This window comes from Hydra vulgaris, chromosome 15, assembly GCF_038396675.1.
Source record: "Hydra vulgaris chromosome 15, alternate assembly HydraT2T_AEP".
NCBI lineage: Eukaryota > Metazoa > Cnidaria > Hydrozoa > Anthoathecata > Hydridae > Hydra > Hydra vulgaris.
Genome location: NC_088934.1, coordinates 33,438,682 through 33,460,021, shown reverse-complemented (window position 1 = coordinate 33,460,021; position 21,340 = coordinate 33,438,682). Strand labels below are relative to the sequence as shown.

Here is a 21,340-nt window from a genome sequence, read left to right as displayed (position 1 = left end):
ATCATGGTTCCCACATATAAAATATATAGGGGAGAGTGGGGAGAAATAGGGTACGTAAATTTTTTTTTAGGGTAATTGCAATATCTTTTTTATTTGATTATAAACTGAACCAAGCAAGTATTTACGAATAAAAGTTTTTAGGCACCGATTCAATCCCCTTAGGTTTCCAGCCAATTATAACTAAGTATATAAATTTTTGCGTTTAGAAAAACCGTGCCATTGGGGTAAAGTGGGACAAGTGTGAGAAAAGTGGGACAAATAAATTTAAAACAACATTTTAACACAAATTATTAAATAGAAACTGATAAAATCATAAAATCACCTGATCGACATATAAATGTTCAAGAGCTTTTACTAATCGAAATAATCAAATGGCGATGGAAAGAAGCGGGGCATAAATATTTCTTTTTTCTGTCCCACTTCACGCCAACGTAAGCACTTTTTTAATGTATATTCAAAGTTAGGCCTTCAAGCGCACGCAGGGAAACAAAGCAATTTCTGCTAAATAGAGGGGAAGAGATTAAATTGTTTACATTAAATAATGGTATTTAGGCACCGTACTTCTCCCCACTCTCCCCTATAATCGAAAATTAGTAAAACCGTTAGTCGACCATACATAAATTCACTGTCTAAAGCTTATATACTTCTTCTTAATTTATTGCTACATTACTTATGCAAATATTACGAAGTCAATCAACAAAAGTTGTCAATCAACAACAACAACAAGTTATCAATCAACAAAAATTAAAAAATTCTTTGCTTACAAAATCATGCTTTTAGAATTATATACAACAAAAAAAGGGGGGACCACACTAAACCTTTAATGATGGATCTATCAGATAAATATTTACCAACATCTAAACTTTATGTATAAATATACCAATAGTATAACTCCTGAAATCTTTATAAGTAAATTTAATAAAAACCTAAATGAGAAGTATTTCTTGAGAATAAATCAAAGTAACACATATAAATTATCTAAAAAAGTAAACAAATACAAAGAATATAGTATAACTTAAAGAGGGCCTATGGTATGGAACTCTTTTATGAAAGGCAATTAAAATATGGCAAAATCATTAAACTCATTTCAGTATCACACAAAAACTTACGTTTTAAATCTTACGGAATAATTTTTATTTCTGTTTACAAAAAATATTTTTTCTTTAAGCATTAGATCTATATCATCTTATTTAACTGATTGTATTTTTAAATATTATATGTAACCTTTATATATTATATATTGAATATGATATTATATATTATATAGGAAATTTGTACTTAAATATTTTCTTTTATGACTTGTATATATATATATATATATATATATATATATATATATATATATATATATATATATATATATATATATATATATATATATATATATGTATATATATATATATATATATATATATATATATATATATATATATATATATATATATATATATATATATATATATATATATATATATTCTTTTTACTTCTTTCTGACAGATTTGTATTTTTAAATAATTTTTTTTTGACTATTAGTGGCTATTAATATTTTTTAATACTATATATTCTTTATTCACTGTATGTATTTTTAAATATCTTCTTTTTTTGACTAATTGAGGGTATTTGTACTTTTAATTGATATACCTTCTTTTTTTCTCTATTTTCATTTTTAAATATTACATCTTCTGTTTTACTTTCTTCTTTTTTTTTATGCTAAGTTTTCTATAAAAATTTTTTTCCTGGCCCAGGAAAAAAAGTTTTATAGAATTTCTATAAACTTTTGGAACATATGGTCTATAGAAATTCTATAGAATTCTATTGAATTTCTATAGAACCTCTCTTAATTTTTATAGAAATTCCAATAGAACTTTTTTTTCTACTTTTTATTTTATAGGAAAAAAAGTTTTATAGCAATTTCTATAGAAATTAATAAACATTCTATAGAAACTTTATAGCGTTTCTATATAATTTATATAGGCCATATGTTCCAAATATTTATAGAAATTCTATAGAACTTTTTTTCCTGGGTGACTACATAAAGCGCAAATTTTTTTTCACAAATTTAAGTGAGTTCGTATTGTAAATAACATTGTAAATAGATTACATAAGGTTGTTTCACTATTTTATATTTTGCAGATCCACTGATATTAGGAAAATCATAGACGAAAGATCGACGTGTAATTTCTTATACAAAACTAAAATAAAATGAAAAATTAAATATATTCTATACTTTATTTCTTGCTTATTTTCGGTTTTTAGTTTTGGTTTTGGTTTCGGCAGCTTTATAACTAAATTTCGGTTTCGGTTAGAAAGTTTGACGATTTTTAGTTTCGGCAAATTTTGTTTTTAGCTAAAACTAATTTCGATTGTTTACTAAATTTTAGATATTTATAATTTCTATATAAAATTGCGTTTCTTAATTGGATGGAAAAAGAGTTGAATATAAATGTATATTATTGCTAATGAGTCAAAGATATCATTTGCAAAATGCAAAAAAAAAATCCCAACTAAAACAAGGTCTAACTCACAAAATTATTACTAATCTGGGTTATTCTAGTTCGTTTTTATACTGGAGGTCAAATTTTTTCGTTGGCAGGGAAGTAGGAAAGTTCCATACAATGATCTTCTACGCGTACGCATGTCAAATATATATAAACTATTTAATATAACGCATTATTATAGCGTTTAAAGTATTGTTAGCGTTTAAATTAAAAAAATGCATAATTGTTTAAATTAAAACTATTTATTTGATTGTTTAATGCTTGTTGAATGCTTGTTTGTTTTTTATTTTTGTCAGTTACTAACGCTTACGTTTAGTTCGTTTTATTTTTGTCAGTTACTAACGCTTACGTTTGGTTTGACATTTAACTTATATGTGATTAAGTAAATAAGTGCTTATATTTTCATGCTATTACAAATTACAAGTTTTTGTTTGATACTGAAATGAATTTAACGATTTTGCCATATTTAAATTGCCCTAAACTTCAAATAAGATAACAAAAAAATCTTGTAAACTTCAAATAAGATAACAAAAAAATCTAAGATGTGAATTTTTATCCATTTTTAACATATGAACTACCAAAAATTATCAACAATCCAACAGTCAAAATTAGTATGATTTTCGTTAGTATTGTATTTAAAGCGGCAACAAGAAAGCAAAATAAGTCACATCTGTCTTAGAAGCCATAGTACAACCTCAAAATTCCAGTGTGAAGTTTTTAATAAAACTCAGAAACCTCTTGTGGTCATTTAACACTTTATAAGTATATCTTTTCCCAGTAAACACAGAGTCGTCCAATGTTTAGTCGAAATTGGTTGAAAAATGGATAAAACGTTTAGTGACTAATTATTGACTAAAAATAGACAGTTAATTTGGATTTATATTTCAAGCCTTTTAATGCATGCGTTTATTAAACGTTGATTAAACGTTTACAATATTTACTAACATAAGTCAATATTGTTTAATAATCGTATACATTAAGAAAATTAAAGCGTAAATTACAAAACTATTAGTCTACTCGTTTATTAAACGCCGATGAAACGTGTACAAAACTGACTAACATAAATTCTGAGTTTCCAAAAATAATTATACATATTTATATACATTACATTTTTTATCAAAAATGATCATAAGAGAAACTTAAGCATAGTTTTTTTTAACTATCAGATTAAAAATAATACTTATTGATTTTGCCTAATAACTATTTGGATTTTGCAACTTAGGGGCTTTTCATAATTGCGTTAAACTTTTTGTGTGGTACTTTTTCCCCTTGTCAAAAATCCTAGCCAATATCCCCCTACCCCTACAACGTTATTTATTAGCAGCACCAACCCTTTATATATTTAGGTTTTTTACTAGATAAAGATTTATTATTTAGAAAAAAGTTTCTAGTCTACATAAGTTTTAATGAAAGTTAAGAAGATGAAAGGTTAAAATAAACATAAAATCAAATTTTGGGTACTTTTGAAGCATGATATTTAGACAAGTCATGTCTCTACCATATGTATTTTAAACTTTTTTAGGTCTCAATTTGCTAATATATAATAATAAAATAAAACAACCATGTGAAAATATGGGCTTTGTTCTAACTTCTGAACAGATAATAGACCAAAAGCAAACGTTTTGTCTAAAGGGTATTTCAACATTTAATAAAAGTTAATGTGTTTATTAGGTTTGATTTGTTACTGACGTCCTTTTGCAAAATTATAAAATTAAAATAATAAATGCACCACCTATTCATGTTGATATTTAATTCATTAAACTAATTTTTGTTGAGGTGCCTATAAAACTCCAAACAATTGTAAGCCAATAAATTTTACCAACAAGCTATATACTTTTCTGGTTAGCATTACCAACTTTTTACCTAATATTTTATACACAATATATATTTGCTATTCAAAGTCACAGTAAACATCTTTTCATACTAAACATCTTCATTATTCATTTTGGCTTTACATGTTGTAATTGTATAACTGGATTGTTTACAAAATTACAAATTATATATTTTAATACCTTTCAATTTGTCGATAAAAAGTATAATCATAATGTACTCCATTGTAATACCTAAAAGTATAATCATTATATACCAAGAAAACTTTGAAAAATTGCTTCATTTTCAACGAATTAAATTTTATTTCTAAACCAATATCAGATATTTTAGGAATACATTTCTATAACTTAAAAAATTCAAGTTTATTACTTCTAATTTGCGGAACCCTCATTTATTTGGTTCATAACATAAGTCGGCCATTTTATAAACGTAACAAGATTGTACTCAGAAAATTAACTTTTAAGAATCTAAAGATATCAGGAATAGTAATAAGAATTTTAAATAACTTATAAGCAAATCAAAATAATTAAGCAACAAAAACTTTATAAGCAATACGACACGACAACCGATGAATCTATAAGAAGTTTTTGAAAACAATGAGGAAGAGGTTTTCCTCAAGTGAAATAATTAAATGAGTATACAAACTGAAATGGTTCTAGTGGTCATATTTTTGTTTTCATCATAGATATTTTAAAATAATAAAATAAACGTGTTTTTTTTCTTAGCAATTATATTTTAGCCATGAAAATTATCTATTGACATAGCTGTACAATTTCTAACGGATTGTTGTCAGCGGCTTCAATGAGCACAACAGTGGTCAGCGTTCTGTATTGTCATTATAATTTAATGTTTGAAATGTTATTTAAAATATACAAGATACTGATTTAATAAATTTTTTTTTAAGTTAATTGTTTTATTATTATCTTCATTAGGTAACCAGTTGTCATTAAAATATATTTAAATTTTTAATTATACAAAATAAATTATAGTTGATTATAATTGTAAAAACTAGATTATTTATCAAATTTTGAAATTCATGATGTTAATAAACTCACGAAACTACTTCGTAACTAAGTAAAAAGAAAGTTCTTTATTAAAAAATCAAATTATTTTACAAACAAATTAAAATTAAAACTGGAGCAATTAGAAGGTAAAAATTGTATAAATACAATTGTACAAATAATATGATTTGACTAACCAGCAGTTTGAGTACTAAACTTTATGTTTAAACAACTCTCTCAAAGCTTATTGGCTCAACTGCTTAGTGATTGTTTTAACCAGAAGTTTATCGGTACTCAAATTCATAGTTCAGGGACTCGGATGTTGCAGTTTTTTGTACAAGCTTCTCATTCTAGCTTGTTTTGATAAAATAAAAACACGGGTGTGCGGTTTAAGAAAACACATCTTTGTTATTGTTCTGTATTATTACTGAATAAATATAGATCTAACTTTGTTACGAGAAACTTATGACATAATTTACATACGCATCGTTGAAATTCAAACCTCCCAAACAATTTTATTAGATTCTAGATTTATTAAAAAAACATCCGCCTATTTAAAACAAAGTAGCTAAGACGACTCTTACGATACTCTCAAAATAAATTGTGCAAAGCAACTGAAGTTTGATGACAATGATGCCTGTTTCGTCGTGTAAACTAGAATATTGCCCATGCAGGTTACCAGATTCAAGCAGTTTACCAGATAGAAAATATGGGGGAAATAGTTTTTCATATAAATTTGGAATGGAGACACTACACTTACAAAAGGTTCCTTCATATCGAACTGTTTCATATCGTAACTTCAACGAATTAAATTCAAAATTTATTAATCAATATGCGTCATTGAAGTATAACATAGATGATATGCAAGAAAGACATTTTCTACAAGATAAGCAATTACGTTGCACAAACCTACAAGATAACCAATTGTACTGCACAAGCCAACAAAATAAGCAATTATATTGCAAAAAACTTGGTATTTTTAGTTAAAAAATAAAATTTAAAAGTATGTATATTGTTACGAGTTTTTTAAATTTTAACAACAAGCCTATTATTTTTCTAGATACGTTAAATAGTTACTACTGCACCAGCCAAAATAAATATCGGCGAATTCGAATGCGCACAAATTTTTCTCCGTGGCAGTTGGAAGAACTTGAAACAGCATTTAAGAAGTCATATTATCCAGATGTATATACAAGAGAGGTGTTGGCATTGAAGTTGGAAATAGCTGAGTCTAGAATACAGGTAATATTGATAAAAAAATTTTCGAGATTTTTCTTATTTTGTTTTGACTATTAGACATTTTAAAGTTAAATATTAGAATTTGAATACAAATTGAATTATGCCGTTATTTATATACATACATACATACATACATACATACATACATACATACATACATACATACATACATACATACATACATACATACATACATACATACATACATACATACATACATACATACATACATACATACATACATACATACATACATACATACATACATACATACATACATACATACATACATACATACATACATACATACATACATACATACATACATACATACATACATACATAGATATATATATATATATATATATATATATATATATATATATATATATATATATATATATATATATATACACAGTATATTTTGAACTCTTTAAGGTTTGGTTTCAAAATCGCCGCGCTAAATGGCGAAAAGCAGAAAGAAATCTGTTAATGAACAATAATATTGACAATTTGCAAGTTGAAAGCAAAAGCAAAACAGAAAATTTATTTTTGAAACATAAAACAACTAATGCAACTAAGGACGAACTTTCAACAGTCGCCATCATGGACAATTCAGCACCCAATATTGATGAAAATAAAATAATAGACCTAAGACAAGATAAGTCTGTACAAGAGTCGCATGAAAAACTTACATACAAAAATAAAACAGAACACAACGATGATTTTTGTAAATGGCAGCAAAATGTTTTTGAAAAAAATGACGACTTCAATAGAGTTCCACCTAAGTTAATACCAATTTCAAAAAACTTTGGAAAGAGTAAGTTAGATTAGAGGCCTTTTATTAAAGCAAAATACTCAAAAAGTTTTTTGCATTCTGGGTTTAAAAACTTGATATTAGATCAGGCGTACAAGTTATAATCTGTTTATAGCTATAAAAACCAATACCTATTTTGTATGTACAAAAGATGTAAAAAAGATGTGTAATAGTAACTTATTAGTATTTTTTATTTTTACGTTTATTGTTTATTGTTATTTTGTTGTTAAATTTAATTGATAATAATTATCTATTTTTCTGATTAATCAAAACCATTTAAAATGTCTTGACATGAGGTATTAAAAACAGGTTATTAGACTTTAGTATAAGAATAATATACAAAAAAAAAAAAAAAAAAAGTTTAAGTGTACTTAGTTTTCAATTATCTCAAAATCTGATGTTTTGAGATATCTCAATAGGGATATATTATAAGATTTAAAATGATAGGATATTGAAAGGATCATAAAGAATCACAGTTTTTTTATTTATAAAGTTAAATCCAATTTTGGTAAAAAAAAAAAATCATCTGAAAAAATAATTTAATGTATAATTTAAAGTTTTGGTATTTTAGCCATCTAGATGGCTAAATTTCCAAAACATTAAATTGTAGATTAAATTATAGGCTTATACAACGTAACTGCTTATCTTGTAGAAAGTGTATTTCTTGCATATAATCTATATAACAAATACCAAGCAGACTGCGTTCATTATTAGGTTAAAAGTCAATGTGAGTTCTTATTATATGATATTTTTATTAGTCTTATTTGCTGCGAAAATGGCTTTGAATACCTTTACGCCCCCAAACTTACGAAAAATAACTTTGATATTTGAAGTATTACAAGCAGTTGTGGTGTTGTGGTTAAAGTTCTGACTAAAGAATAGAAGGTCAAAGTTGGCTCTGGTTCTCGAGGTCAAAATGGTTCAAAGCCAGCTCTGACCATATATGGACTATTGAAATGATGCACCAATGCAATTGCCATTGCATTGGTAAGGAGAGAAGCGTAAACTTTTTGGTTAAATGATATTCCGTGGTACTCGGCGATAAGACCGTCAAGGTTTTTTGAACCTAAATAACTTTTAATTTAAAAAATTAAAAGAAAAATGTTTTAAAAAATAAGAAAACAAAATAAAAAACTTCTTTTGATACTAGCAACTAAAAACTTGAAAAATAAAATACAAAAAAAACATCAAATAATAACAAAAAAACTTTTCTTTTAACGTATTTTAGAGTATTCAAATTGCTATATAACACTTAAAAGTTCCTTTTAAATTGGTCTATTAATAATAGTGAGCCTTTACTTTATCACCTTTTAAGCGGATATAAGCCGTACAAAAAATAGTTATTTACTTTAATATAGTTTTTTTCTTATTTACTATTATCACTGGAACTCTATTAGTTTAATATAGTTCCAGTAACTTCCATGGTCGAATAAAGGTACCTGAAAACTCTAGACTATAAAAAATCATTCGGTATATTTTTGCGCCACTGCTGGTATAAAAGTTAAAAAATCATTGTAAAAGTAGGGAGTTTAGGCAATATTTATAGCAAATGTAAATATTTTTTATATTAAATGCATTATATTCCTTAATATATTTCCTTTTCAAAATGGTTTCAACCACCTCTGTAGCGTATTTAGTTCCAAAGATATACGTGTTTTAATATTTTCAATTCATAGCCTTTAATGAAATATTTTCTTAAAGTATCTCGTTCAATTTTTGGCACCGAAAAAAAAAACTTTTTTATCTTTTTTTTTTTTTTGCGTAAAAAGTTGCGTAAACTAACTTATAATAAAATTTTATTAGAAAAAAAATTGTAAATCTAAATTATTTGAACAATTCATAAGTAGAATTTTTTGGGGGGTTAACGCAGACGTACCATGAAGTAGTCAAATAACTGTATAATATGTTTGAATATGTTTTAAACCTTTTTGACACAAAATAAATTTTCAAATGTTTTAATTTATAATACGTTGAGCGTAACAAAACTTTGATGATAAATATTAACTTAAATTAATTTTATTTTTCTTTAATAAATTATCAATTGAACAACGTGGACCCAAATAAAACACGCCGAAAACGTCAAAATATGTACAAAATAAAAATAAATTTAAAATTTATTTTTACACAAACCAAAAAAGAAATTAGTCAAAGACTTGTTAATAATTTCAGTATTGTTATAGATTCAAAAAAAGATTTAACCACTTATAGCCTACTGATTCGACTAATTTATTGTTTTCAGCACCTATCATAATATAAAAAATGTTATATTTTTTAATGGGGTTAGGGTTTTTAACTTTTTAAAAATTTTGAAAACAATGAATGAAAAACTCGTTGAATTGTTCTATTTCATTGTGTTTGGCTTTATTTGATTGTGTACTCTCGAGTCCTTAACTCAAGGGGGGGGGGGGGGGGGAGAGCGTTTATTGTTTTTGGGAAACTTTGCCACCCACACTAAGCTTATTAAGACCCCCTCCCGTTTATTAATTTTTACTTGTTTTAACAAAAAAATTATATCTAAAAACTAAAAAAAAATCAGTGAAAATCAACTTTAAAAATCAAAAAATACATACTAGTTACTGATAAGTAATAAAACTTTCAGTGTAAATTCTGACTCTTCCCTCCCCCGGTTCATTAAATCTTGACTAAACCCCCCATCCATTTTTATTACCCCCCTCTTGTATTAAGAAATTGAGATTACATAGATTAACAGACACATGGAAATACTTATGTTTTAAATCGTTTTGTCTTTGAAATAAATTATCGCACTATTAATGTACCCAAATTTGACTATATGTTGCAAATTATTTGAACTCGATAAAAATATTTTAATTATCGAATTTCAATTCAAACTTCAGAGTAGGCTGTGTGTGTATTGTTAACAAACAATTTTATACATAATTTGCCTTGGCTATTCCGTTCATAAATTAGACAAAATTGTCTAACTTACTTAACGAAGTGCACCAACGAGAAGGTAAGCCATAGGACTTTGCACTCCATCCGTGAGCTGTCATGTTGCCTAAGGTTAGCCCTCCATTTCTGGATTCTTTCCTTTACTTGATAAGCAGTTCATTTAAAAGTAATAGTAAATTAGCCTAAGGTTAGCCTTCCATTTCTGGATTCTTTCCTTTACTTGATAGGCAGTTCATGTAAAAGTAATAGTAAATTAGCCTAAGGTTAGCCCTCCATTTCTGGATTCTTTCCTTTACTTGATAGGCAGTTAATGTAAAAGTAATAGTATTTTTGCATAAGCTTTTTTTTTTTTTTTTTAAATAATAAAAATGTGCAGTTAAGCTGCAAATAAACAACAACAAATAAACAAAATTGGTACAGATAAACATATCAGATATGATTCATACTATTTGTAAAGATAAAAACCACTGAACTCAAATGCAGTAAAAACAAACTATTGGAACATAACAATAAAAGAAATAAGATTAATATATACTGTAACATAATTCTAAATTTACATTAAATAAAATTACCTCGCAACCCTAGCTACAAAGAATAAGATCACCTTTTTCAAAATCAATCAATAAAGGAAATGACCATACTTCATCAGGTTCGTTCTCATACTTAACAAGGTATGTAGTTCTTCTACCATTTAATTGATCAATTTGAACCACTTGCGCACGTTCCCAAGATACTTTAAGAGCATCTTCTTCTCTAACACGATGTTGTATAGAAAAACCTACAAAATCAGATGGATTGTTAATAAATTTTGATAAGGAGTGCTTTTTTTGTTGCTCTATTAGTTTGTTTAGTCTTGCATCCTGAATTTTTTCCATTAATTCTTTTTTTTTGTTTTCAACAGCTGCATCACGTATGGTACGAGGCTTTAAATTATTACTTATATTATTACTTAAAGATTGTTTGTTTGGTGTTAAATTTGCTTGAATAACAATAAGAAGATTTTGATATAATTCCTCTGAAGACAAGTTTATTCTTTTGCTTCCTTCTACTTTTGTTTTACAAAAATGTTTTTTGTCACATTCAACACATAAGATTATGCGATAAAAATTAAGTTGAGCAAGGAGTACTTTTGATTTCAATGGCTCTTCTATATTAGAAACTGTTTTCTCTGCTTCCTCTAATGATATCCATGCCCTTACATTTACATTTATCAAATCATTACAAGCTGCAACCTTTTTATGTTGTAGTTTAATTTCTTCTCGATTTTTTTCTTCTTGCTTTGCTAGAAGGTGCATAGCTTTATCTTTTTTAAGAGCTTCTTTTCTTTCATCATATTTGCTTTTCATTAATGTTACTTTAGTTCTTGAATATTCGAGCAATTGTTTTCTTTCTTCATCTGATTTACTATTAAGCCATTCTAATGTTTGGTTCTGAGACCACATTGTCAAAGCCTGGATAGTTTGAACATTTGCATTGGGTTTTGTGCGAACCATTAAATCCAAAATGGCAAAGTCGCTTTCTGATGCTTTATTAGTGACAGGGACATTAGAAGCAGCTTCAGAAACAGAATTAGATGGATTCCAATATTTACCACCTGGTAATTGATCAGCACACTGACGTTCCAAAATAACAAGAATTGAGTGGAAAATAATTTCAAGTGATTGAACAGTTAAAGAATCAAACTCATCATTTTGAGTGCATTCAAACAGCTTGGTGTAAACCACATCTTGATGAAGAAGATTGGTATCCTCAAAAATTTTTCCATTAGCAAACAATAAAGAAGATGCATCAATACAAAGAGATGAAAGTCTAACTTTCAAGCGAAGTAGGTAGGGGTTTAAAAATAATATACTATCAAGTGATTCGATAATTCTCCACATTGGACCAGTAAGTAGCTTGTCAATAATCCCTAATGCACGGACTTCAGCAATGAATACAAGATTTTTGATATCTTCCTTAATTGCTTTTAATAAATTATTAGGGTTAGGCCAAGCATTAAGAAATTCTGTTATAGAATCCTTATGATAGTATAGGGCAGCTGCATTGTAATACAAAATATTAAATCGATTTCCAATAAATGGAACAAAATAAGATTTATCGTTACGAGAGGAAAGAAAAGAATTAAACCATGATGCAACACCAGCTTCCTCACTACCCCTTGAATGAAATGCCTTACATGTAGTACGAACTAACCGTACAGCACCACATTCTTTACCACTAAAAGCAAAAACAGTTTCAAAATCATTTTGAAGCAGAATTTTTTCAAAAGAATTCAAAACTTTATCAGTTTCAGAAGCAAAATTAGCAAGCAAATGAAGTTTACAGAAAAAATTACTCATGTCCCTCATATTGTCTTTGACGTTTGAGGAAAGAAAATCCCAGTTACTAATTGCAATAGGCAAAAGTTTTTCCCTTAATGTTTTTAACTGTGAGTTAAAAAGAGTATTAACCGAAGAAAGATCAGACATTGTTGATTTTATTGATGTTATTAGTTTAGCAAAATTAATTTCTTTTTCATAGCTGAGTTGCTAACAACATCACAAATGTCATCTACTATATTAGTAAAGTTTAGCAAAACAGTTGCTGCATCTTTGCCAACCACTTCTGACAGACCAAAAGATAAAGTTTTCCCACTAGTCGTAGTAATTTGAAAGTTGTGATAATGCTTATGGTATTTCTGAGTACCATCACCATGCAAACAATTGCCTATATTAGAGTTTTTATTTATCAAATTATTTTCAACATTGCTTCCGCAACTTGAAATTGACCTAAAATTGAAGCTTCCTGCATTAACCTACATTTTACAGCGGCTGATGGCAGTCTAGATATGTTCTTTTTGGCTAGTTTGTTTAAAACTACTTTTATGACTTCGTTGACAGTATTCATACTCACGTTCATTGAAAGAAGTTTCATTATTGTTTCTCGAATGTCATCACTGTATCTGCCATCTTCAAATGTTATTACTTCATCATCATCCAGCAAAGAAACCAATTTTTGAAGTTCTAGATTCTCCTCTTTTAAAATGTTTGCCTTACTATATAACGAAACAACTTCCTTCTCTAAACTTATAACATCTTTCATAGTGTTGTCATTAATATAGTTGGTTTTATTTTGCAAAATAACTTTTAAATTACTCACTTTTTTTTGCAGCTTTATTTTTTCGTTTTTTAATTCAGAAATGTTTATGTCTGAGTTTTCAAGAATTGAATTAATATCTGTTATTTTATTTTTTAATTGCAATATTATTATTTTATTCTTTTTTATTTCCAGCTGAGTATCACGATATTTTATTTTTTTATTCTAATTTCTAACATTAAATGATTCTTTTTTTGACTTTAATAGCTCTAATTTGTTTTCGATATTATTAAGCTTTTCTTCTTTTTCACAATAACACTTTTTAATAAAGTTTAATTCAGCTTCTATTAGAAAGTTTTTTGAAATAAGTATTTTTAGATTGTTTGACATATCTTCAAAATCTTTTAGATGTGTTAAATAATCCATTTGTAAATCCATCATAGATTCCATTTTCCTTTTTAAATTTTATTTTCTTTTTTAAGCATTTTGTTTTCGCTTATCAGTATTGTTTCTTTAAGAATTTCGGATGCATTCACTGTATTATCAGAAAAATTTGCCACAGGTGGAAAAAAGGCTTTACCTAATAACAATGCTAATTTTTTATTTTTTCGTTGTTTCTTTAATTTTTTGATGGTGTCAACTAATCTATTTATCTTTTTGGCTAAAGCTTTCTTGCAGCAGAACAGTTCAACTTTAAAATCCACACAATATCTACAATATATTGCATCATAAGATGTATCTTTTAAAGCCAAATACCAATCATAAATACTTTCATTTATCATTTTATCTAAATAAATAATGATTTTCCAGTCATCAATTCGAAAAAATATATAAACATATAAATATATTATTTTAAGTCTTTTACTTATTATATATATATATATATATATATATATATATATATATATATATATATATATATATATATATATATATATATTTACATATATATATATATATATATATATATATATATATATATATATATATATATATATATATATATATATATATATTTACATATATATATATATATATATATATATATATATATATATATATATATATATATATATATATATATATATATATATATATATATATATATATAAACTTAAAAACTAAGTAAATTGTATAAAAAGAAAATTGTATATTACAAATAAGAGTTACTGAGAAACTGCTGTGATTCAATTACCAAATGGTTATCTAAAACCACATTAACAACACAAAACAAACTCACTTTAGAATACCTTTAGTAAAAATTTATAATAAAATCTCAGCTATATAAAATATTGAATTCAACGTGTGCAAAAATCTTTAGTCAAGTAAAAGAAGAAACGGCAAGTTTACCAAAAATATCTAAAGACGGGGGAAATTATAATAATCTTTACTTAGAAAACAAAAAACCCACCCTATAAGACTACAAAAAAAAAAAAAAAAAAAACTTATTCACTTAATAAATAAATAGTTGCAGAATTTGTTTTTACGTAGGGACGAAAGAATTATTTTAACTTAGTTGTATTTTAACAAAACTGAAAGATTTAAAACTAAATAACTTTATCAATTCTAAACCAAAACGTCGTCCCCAAACAAATTATTGTAGTACAACCTTTTCTAAAAAAAATAACATCTACATGTACGTATATACTATTTATTTTCATGGGTGGGTTTTTATTCTTCAACACCTACATAAAATCATTTCTGGCGTTTTTTGGACGAAGTTTTTCAAAAATATATTAACGATTTTTTTCCGCGATAAAATGTCAAGTGACAAAACTCCCTAGTAAAAGTAAAAAAAAGTCCAAAGATTGCATTATAGGCCTCTAAAGCCATCAAAACTGAGGTCTTTGCCCCTTTGTTCCTCCAACTTTTATTGTTAACTGGTAATAAAATGTCCTTTTCATTCTTTTAATGAACTCATTATTTTTAGAAAAAAATTTTTTTCAATAGAAAATAGATTTTAAATTAGCCCCTTATTTCAAATTTTAAAAACATCATTATTAAACTAAATTTTAAATATTATTCAGAAAAATAGTAATACTTTTGTATTTTTTATCAATAAATAAATGAAAACGTTAGTTTTTTTTAAATTTATTGATTTTAGTGAAGTATTGGAAAAAAAGTTTAAAGAAATCCATAAATATATATATATTTATATGTATATATATATATATATATATATATATATATATATATATATATATATATATATATATATATATATATATATATATATATATATATATATATATATATATCAAAGCCTTTTTTATTTATTTATTTTTACGTATTTTGTGCAAGGGTTGTTTGTATTTCACAATTTATATAGCAACGGTTACTAGGGAACATCTTATCTGGATTAATTTGAATAAACTTGCTGTAATTTTAATCATTTTGCTCTCAATGAATTTTTTTAGTCTGATGGCTATTACAACTATATTATGTAGTTTGACTCAAAATGTCATTAAATGCTTCAAGTTATTAACTTGGTCTCAGAAAATTCAATTTATAAGAAAATATTTTAGCAAATTAAATATATTATTAGAATACTTTAAAAAGATCAGCAAAAAAAAAAAAAAAATAAGACGATCGTCAAAGTGTTTTAAAAAAGATACATAAAAATTTAAATGTAGACAATTGTATACATTTTTACATTCTACGTCTTTAAAGACGTTTAAAACTTAAATTAAATGACTTCATTGATACTAACAAAGAATTTGACGGCTGTGATAACTATATTGGATCCTTTTGATATGTTTACAAACTTAATTTTTTAAAAAGGTTTTTAAAACATTTTATTAGGTATTTATTTTCATCAGCACTTTGTAACTAATTGAAGGATTAATTAAATAGGTTTGGTTCCCATTTTGCTTTGAGTACATCTTACTTTGAATACACTGAAAATTTCAGCCCAAAAACATGATTATTTCTTAATGATTTTAGGAGTAATATTTGTAGCTTGGATTTTTTAAAATCATTATCTTATTAATTCGCATGCGCAATAGTTTACAGATTTTTCTCTCACTTTACTGTTAAACTGTTTTCAATTACTTAGTTCATGATAATTTTTGTACTAAATAGTATCGCTTAATTTAATTTTTAACTTAAATGGTAAAGAATCACCTTAAAAATTTTTAAAATTGTTTGAGACTATCGTGTTCAAAATTTTAATGTTTTCGAGCGGTATGATTTGTGCCAACAATTGTTTTTATATGGAATTTTAGAAGATTATGTACCAATAAAGCGTATTGCGTTGTTTTTAAAACCCTTAGGTAGTTTCAAATGGTTTATCTTTTTTTTATTTCTTGATTCCCTCTATTAAAACTTCTTACATATGATTCGTGAAAATCATAAGTAAAGACAAAAAGAAGAAGATAGAAAACAAAAAGTTCTTCAATAAGGCTTAACTTTTCCCAGATCTATTCCCAGAAATGATCGATACCAAAGTAATACTTTAATCTTACTTTAATGAAATCTCTCATAAATATCCTACCAAATGTTCAGAAAGCAAATTTTGTACCATAACCCATCTTAAATTATGTTCGCATCACATTCAAAATGGCATTTGCTAAATATGGACTTTGATATATTAGATATCAAATATCTTTTTTTGAAAACAATTTAAACGGTTTGCATTAGATAAAATCATTTATAACTATTACATTTTCTTTAGCTTTTGTTACTAATTGTTTGCTTTTTTGTTTACGTTTATTTAAACTTATTGTTGCACAATTGTTGTACGACATTTTTACAACTATTTGAAACCAGACATTCAATTAGGAACTCGTTTTGAGATTATAATTTTTAAATACTTTGAGATGACAAAAGATGACAAAATTGAAATAGTTTATATTTTAAACAGATTTTTAGACATAGCCATTCTCATTTTAATGTGACTATTAATTTTATGAAAAATAACTTTTAGGTATTATTATTAAATTTAAATAAAATACTTTTTAAATTGAACAATCATTATACATAATGATAAATTTAGTTACGAAAAACTGAAAATAAATAAATAGCAAACGCAATTTGAAAAATTAGAATATGCATGGCATTTCGCAATTAGGGATACCATTTTGTTTTAAAATAAACTAAGGTATAAAGTAGATATAAAATTAAATCATCCACTAAAACAACTATATTTTTAAAAAAAAAGCGATATTAAGACTGTGCTTTGTTCGAAATTCAATGTTTTAAGAGGTTAAAAATATCGTACCTTGAAATTTAGTTGATCTTAATAATTATATTCTTCTTTTAACTATTCTTGTGAAAAACCGTTATTATTTTGAGATTAATTTATATTAATAAATAGATTTATCAATGAACCTTAGGGTTTACATTTGAAGACAGTTTTTGTCTTCACAGCATGAAGAGTTTTAGTCAAGAGGAAATAAACATATGGTTTAAAAACCTCGAAGGTCATTCGAGGATTGAGCTAATGTGTACTTTATTGGATAGCTGTTTACCGTTAGAATTGCGTTTTCTTGGCACTTACTTAGAATACGCAGCTGGGAAACATTATACACATCTTTTAAAGTTAGAAAAAGATGCGAACAACAAAAATTCCATATATTTTAGTAGTCTTTCAGACCAAGAAACACGCAGACGATTGTGTATATTTTTAGCACTTTTACATTCACATAACAAAATTGCAGCTTTAAATTTGTTTAATATCTTAAATGATTATAGTCTGGAAAGCAAAACTGAAAATGTTCTGCACCGTTCTGATAGTATAGAGAAAAATGCAGAAAATAAAAATTATGATGATAATTGGATAGAAAAAACTTCACGAAATGAAATGAAACTTTTATTAACAATGGGTTCTTTCCACCCAGCCTTTAACTTTAATCAAAGACAAAACTTAAGAAAAAAGTTAAAAGATTTTGTGTCTGATGAAAAACAATGTAATGAACAATTAAATCAAAAGTGCAAAGAAGGAAACCTAATAGATTTTGAAACAGCGGTAATTTGTACATTTTTTTAAATTTATTTAAAAATAAGTAAAATGTTGCAATAGTAACATGATGCTGTAACTGTACCATATAGTTTACTGTGTATTTGAGTATACTAAAATAAACGATAATGCTGCAGTTAATTGGGCTAAAATGCTATTTTTTATTTTGTTTTTAAAGGTAGAGAGTATTAATAGCATTTCAATAGAAAAATAATAATAATATTAAATATTAATAATAATTTATATATTTATAGCAATAAATATATTTCATTATTATATTGAATAATAATGAAAAAAAGTATTTACAATATTATTATTTGGTAAAGCTATAGTTAAGCGGCCTAAAATAATTTTGTTCTTTCGCTTGTTATGCTCTCATGTGGAGACTTTTTAAGTATAAGTAATAATTATTGACTTCAGTACATACATCAAATATCTTGTAGCCTGCTCTTTCAAGGAAGTGCTGCTACATCAACTGATGGTTTGGTGTGGGGTATCTTTTTTCTTTTATTATTTTAATTAATATTCCTAATGTTTAAGAAGTGTTCTGACAAAAGTGCAACAAGCAAAGAAATACAACTCTTTTAGGCCACTTATCTGAAGGATTACCTAATATTTATGATAAATATTTTAAGGACTTTTTAAATTCCTTATAAGGAAGAGCACTAAAATAAATTTCTTTTCAGCTGCTTAACTGCAGGATTACCAAGTAAGCAGTTTGTTGCAGAACATGCAATTGTTTCATCATTTCATTTATTATAGATAAATGTGCAAAGCCTTGCATGAAAAATTATGGGTGAGCTGTTGCAGCTCAGTAATTAAAGCATTACCTTAGAATCAATAAATCCAAGGTTTCATATCTGCCTATGTATTATATATTTGTAAGGATGGTAGCATGAATTCCACAAATGCTTTTTTGCGATACTCTGTAATAAGAATGTTAGGCTATCTTAAATAACCAAAAAAAAAATATATACAGTTTACTGTTGGCAACTTGCGTATATCTGTATTATTCCGTGTATTTATTTTTACATGCACATAATAGAAAAGATATTTGCAAGTTGTATCTCAATATAAGGATAGGTCATCATAGAAATAGTTAAAACTACCTTTATATTGACCTAGCCTTGATAATGACATGGTAAAAAATCTTACAGCCTACTATGAATCCGAAGCTCTGAGCCGTTAGAGTTTCTTTTTTGATTAAGATTGATTACTTTTTTCAATAAAAACTAGTGGTTTACAGGTTACTTAGTTGAAAATGGCTCTTGATTATTCATAAATCTAAGGCTGAATTTCAAAAAAAAGAAATACTATTTTAAGTAAAGATGTCATGTAAGGCAATATTTAATTTATAAATTTAAAGTAAAAAAGTTAAAGTTTGAGAGCTTCTTTAACATAAGATATGATCAATAAAACTGTATGGAGTATACTTTTATGTATACAATAGTATATTTGTATTATATTTGTATATTATATTATTTTTTATGTGGGGTGAAAGTTTCTGAAGTATAAACAATATGAGGAATAAAAGCAAGTGTATTGATCTCAAAATAAAATTTAAAAATGTAAAGAAAAAGTTTCTTATAAAAAAGGGCTTAAAAAACATCTTTTAAAATCTTCAAAAAAAAAAAAAAAAAAACATAAAAATTACAGTTTTGGTTATTGTCTGTTATTACTGAAAGAAATAAACTTACTACTGAAGTAGAGATTTTAAAACATAATTTATGTTTGTAATTTATTTTACTTTTTTTTGTTCAAGAATGCGTTTTTATTTTAAACTTTTGTCTTAGTGTTTTTATTAAATCTTATCAAGCAGTTGTCTGAAAATTTGTGTGTATATATATATATATATATATTTATACATATACATATACATATACATATATACATATATATATATATATATATATATATATATATATATATATATATATATATATATATATATATATATATATATATATATATTTACTCATATGAAAAATTGAAAATTTATATGTTTTAAAAAATATGCTAAAAAATTATTTTAACTCAACAATAAAGAAACTTAAAAAAAACTAAATCGTAAAAGAAGCAAATAAATCTTCACAAAAATAATAATGAAAAATAAAATAAAAATAACTTAACTAAAACTAAAATTAAATTTTAGTTTCAGTTAAGTTATTTAAAAAAAAAAATGTAACTTTACTAAAATAAATAATAAATAGTAATGAAAAGATTATTTAAGTTACTTTAGGAATTAATATTTTTGAATCGTTTATCTTTACTAATGTTTTTATAATATTATGTGAAACTCTTTTAAATAAAGTACAACTCACATCTAATGATTGTTTAATAAATGCACATATTTAAAAGTTAAAAAAAGGTACTTAATTCTTCGTAGTAAAATAAACAAAAGAAGAAATAATTAAATCTTTTCTTTAAAAAGTTGATAATTTTTTATTTAAAGACATTTATAATATATAAATAAATGCTTATATAAATATAAAAAAGTATATACAATGTTAATACTTTACATAAAAAATCATTAGCAGGGATTCTTACTTTAAATGCGTTTCAATAATATAAAAATGTAAGCAAAGATCAAACTTATTCAATTCAAACGGCTTTCAAAAAAGTTTGTCTGTTTTTTTGTTCTCAACAAAATCTTTTTTTTCTTTGAGTGTATTAACTTAAATGATTATTATATAAAGTTTATTAAAGAGGCAATCGTTATTTAAAGTCGTCGCTTATTAAATTTAAATTATTTTTTTAAAAATTACATTTATTATAAGAAAATCTTATATAGTTAAATAATGTAAGTAAAAATTTATGTAACTTTCATTGATACTTTAATTAAAATTATTAGTTACTTTATTTAAAAGCACTTTGCTAATATAAAAGGGTTAGTAAAGATTAACGTGTCAAAGTTATTTATTTTTAATGTAATTAAAAATCATTTTTTTCAGCACATTTTTAAAATGTTAAAAACCATGGTCAAATCATCAAAACAAAATATTATTTGTGTGGT

General features: G+C 25.4%; 2 protein-coding genes across 2 annotated transcripts; one reads left to right on the top strand and one right to left on the bottom strand.

The window, feature by feature from the left end:
- The first annotated feature begins 5,591 nt into the window (after positions 1–5,591).
- On the top strand, positions 5,592–7,561 carry LOC100198428 (diencephalon/mesencephalon homeobox protein 1-A). Its single transcript, XM_065819141.1, has 3 exons — positions 5,592–6,302; positions 6,390–6,571; positions 7,007–7,561. Exons 1-3 carry the CDS (start codon positions 5,954–5,956, stop codon positions 7,400–7,402), a joined length of 927 nt encoding a protein of 308 aa, XP_065675213.1. The 5' UTR covers positions 5,592–5,953; the 3' UTR covers positions 7,403–7,561.
- Positions 7,562–10,635: 3,074 nt separating this feature from the next.
- LOC136073773 (uncharacterized) lies at positions 10,636–14,698 on the bottom strand. The gene is made up of 2 exons (XM_065820414.1): positions 14,541–14,698; positions 10,636–14,157 (listed from the first exon to the last, which is right to left on the bottom strand). The coding sequence occupies exon 2, from the start codon at positions 12,761–12,763 to the stop codon at positions 10,877–10,879; it is 1,887 nt and encodes a 628-aa protein (XP_065676486.1). The 5' UTR covers positions 12,764–14,157; positions 14,541–14,698; the 3' UTR covers positions 10,636–10,876.
- Positions 14,699–21,340: the final 6,642 nt, after the last annotated feature.

Bases quoted from the DNA above. Each gene is read 5' to 3' on its own strand.
- LOC136073773 (XM_065820414.1), bottom strand. From the start codon at position 12,763: ATGTCTGATCTTTCTTCGGTTAATACTCTTTTTAACTCACAGTTAAAA.
- LOC100198428 (XM_065819141.1), top strand. From the start codon at position 5,954: ATGACAATGATGCCTGTTTCGTCGTGTAAACTAGAATATTGCCCATGC. The intron at 6,303-6,389 runs GTATTTTTAGTT...TTATTTTTCTAG, and splicing joins ATTATATTGCAAAAAACTTG to ATACGTTAAATAGTTACTAC. The intron at 6,572-7,006 runs GTAATATTGATA...GAACTCTTTAAG, and splicing joins TAGCTGAGTCTAGAATACAG to GTTTGGTTTCAAAATCGCCG.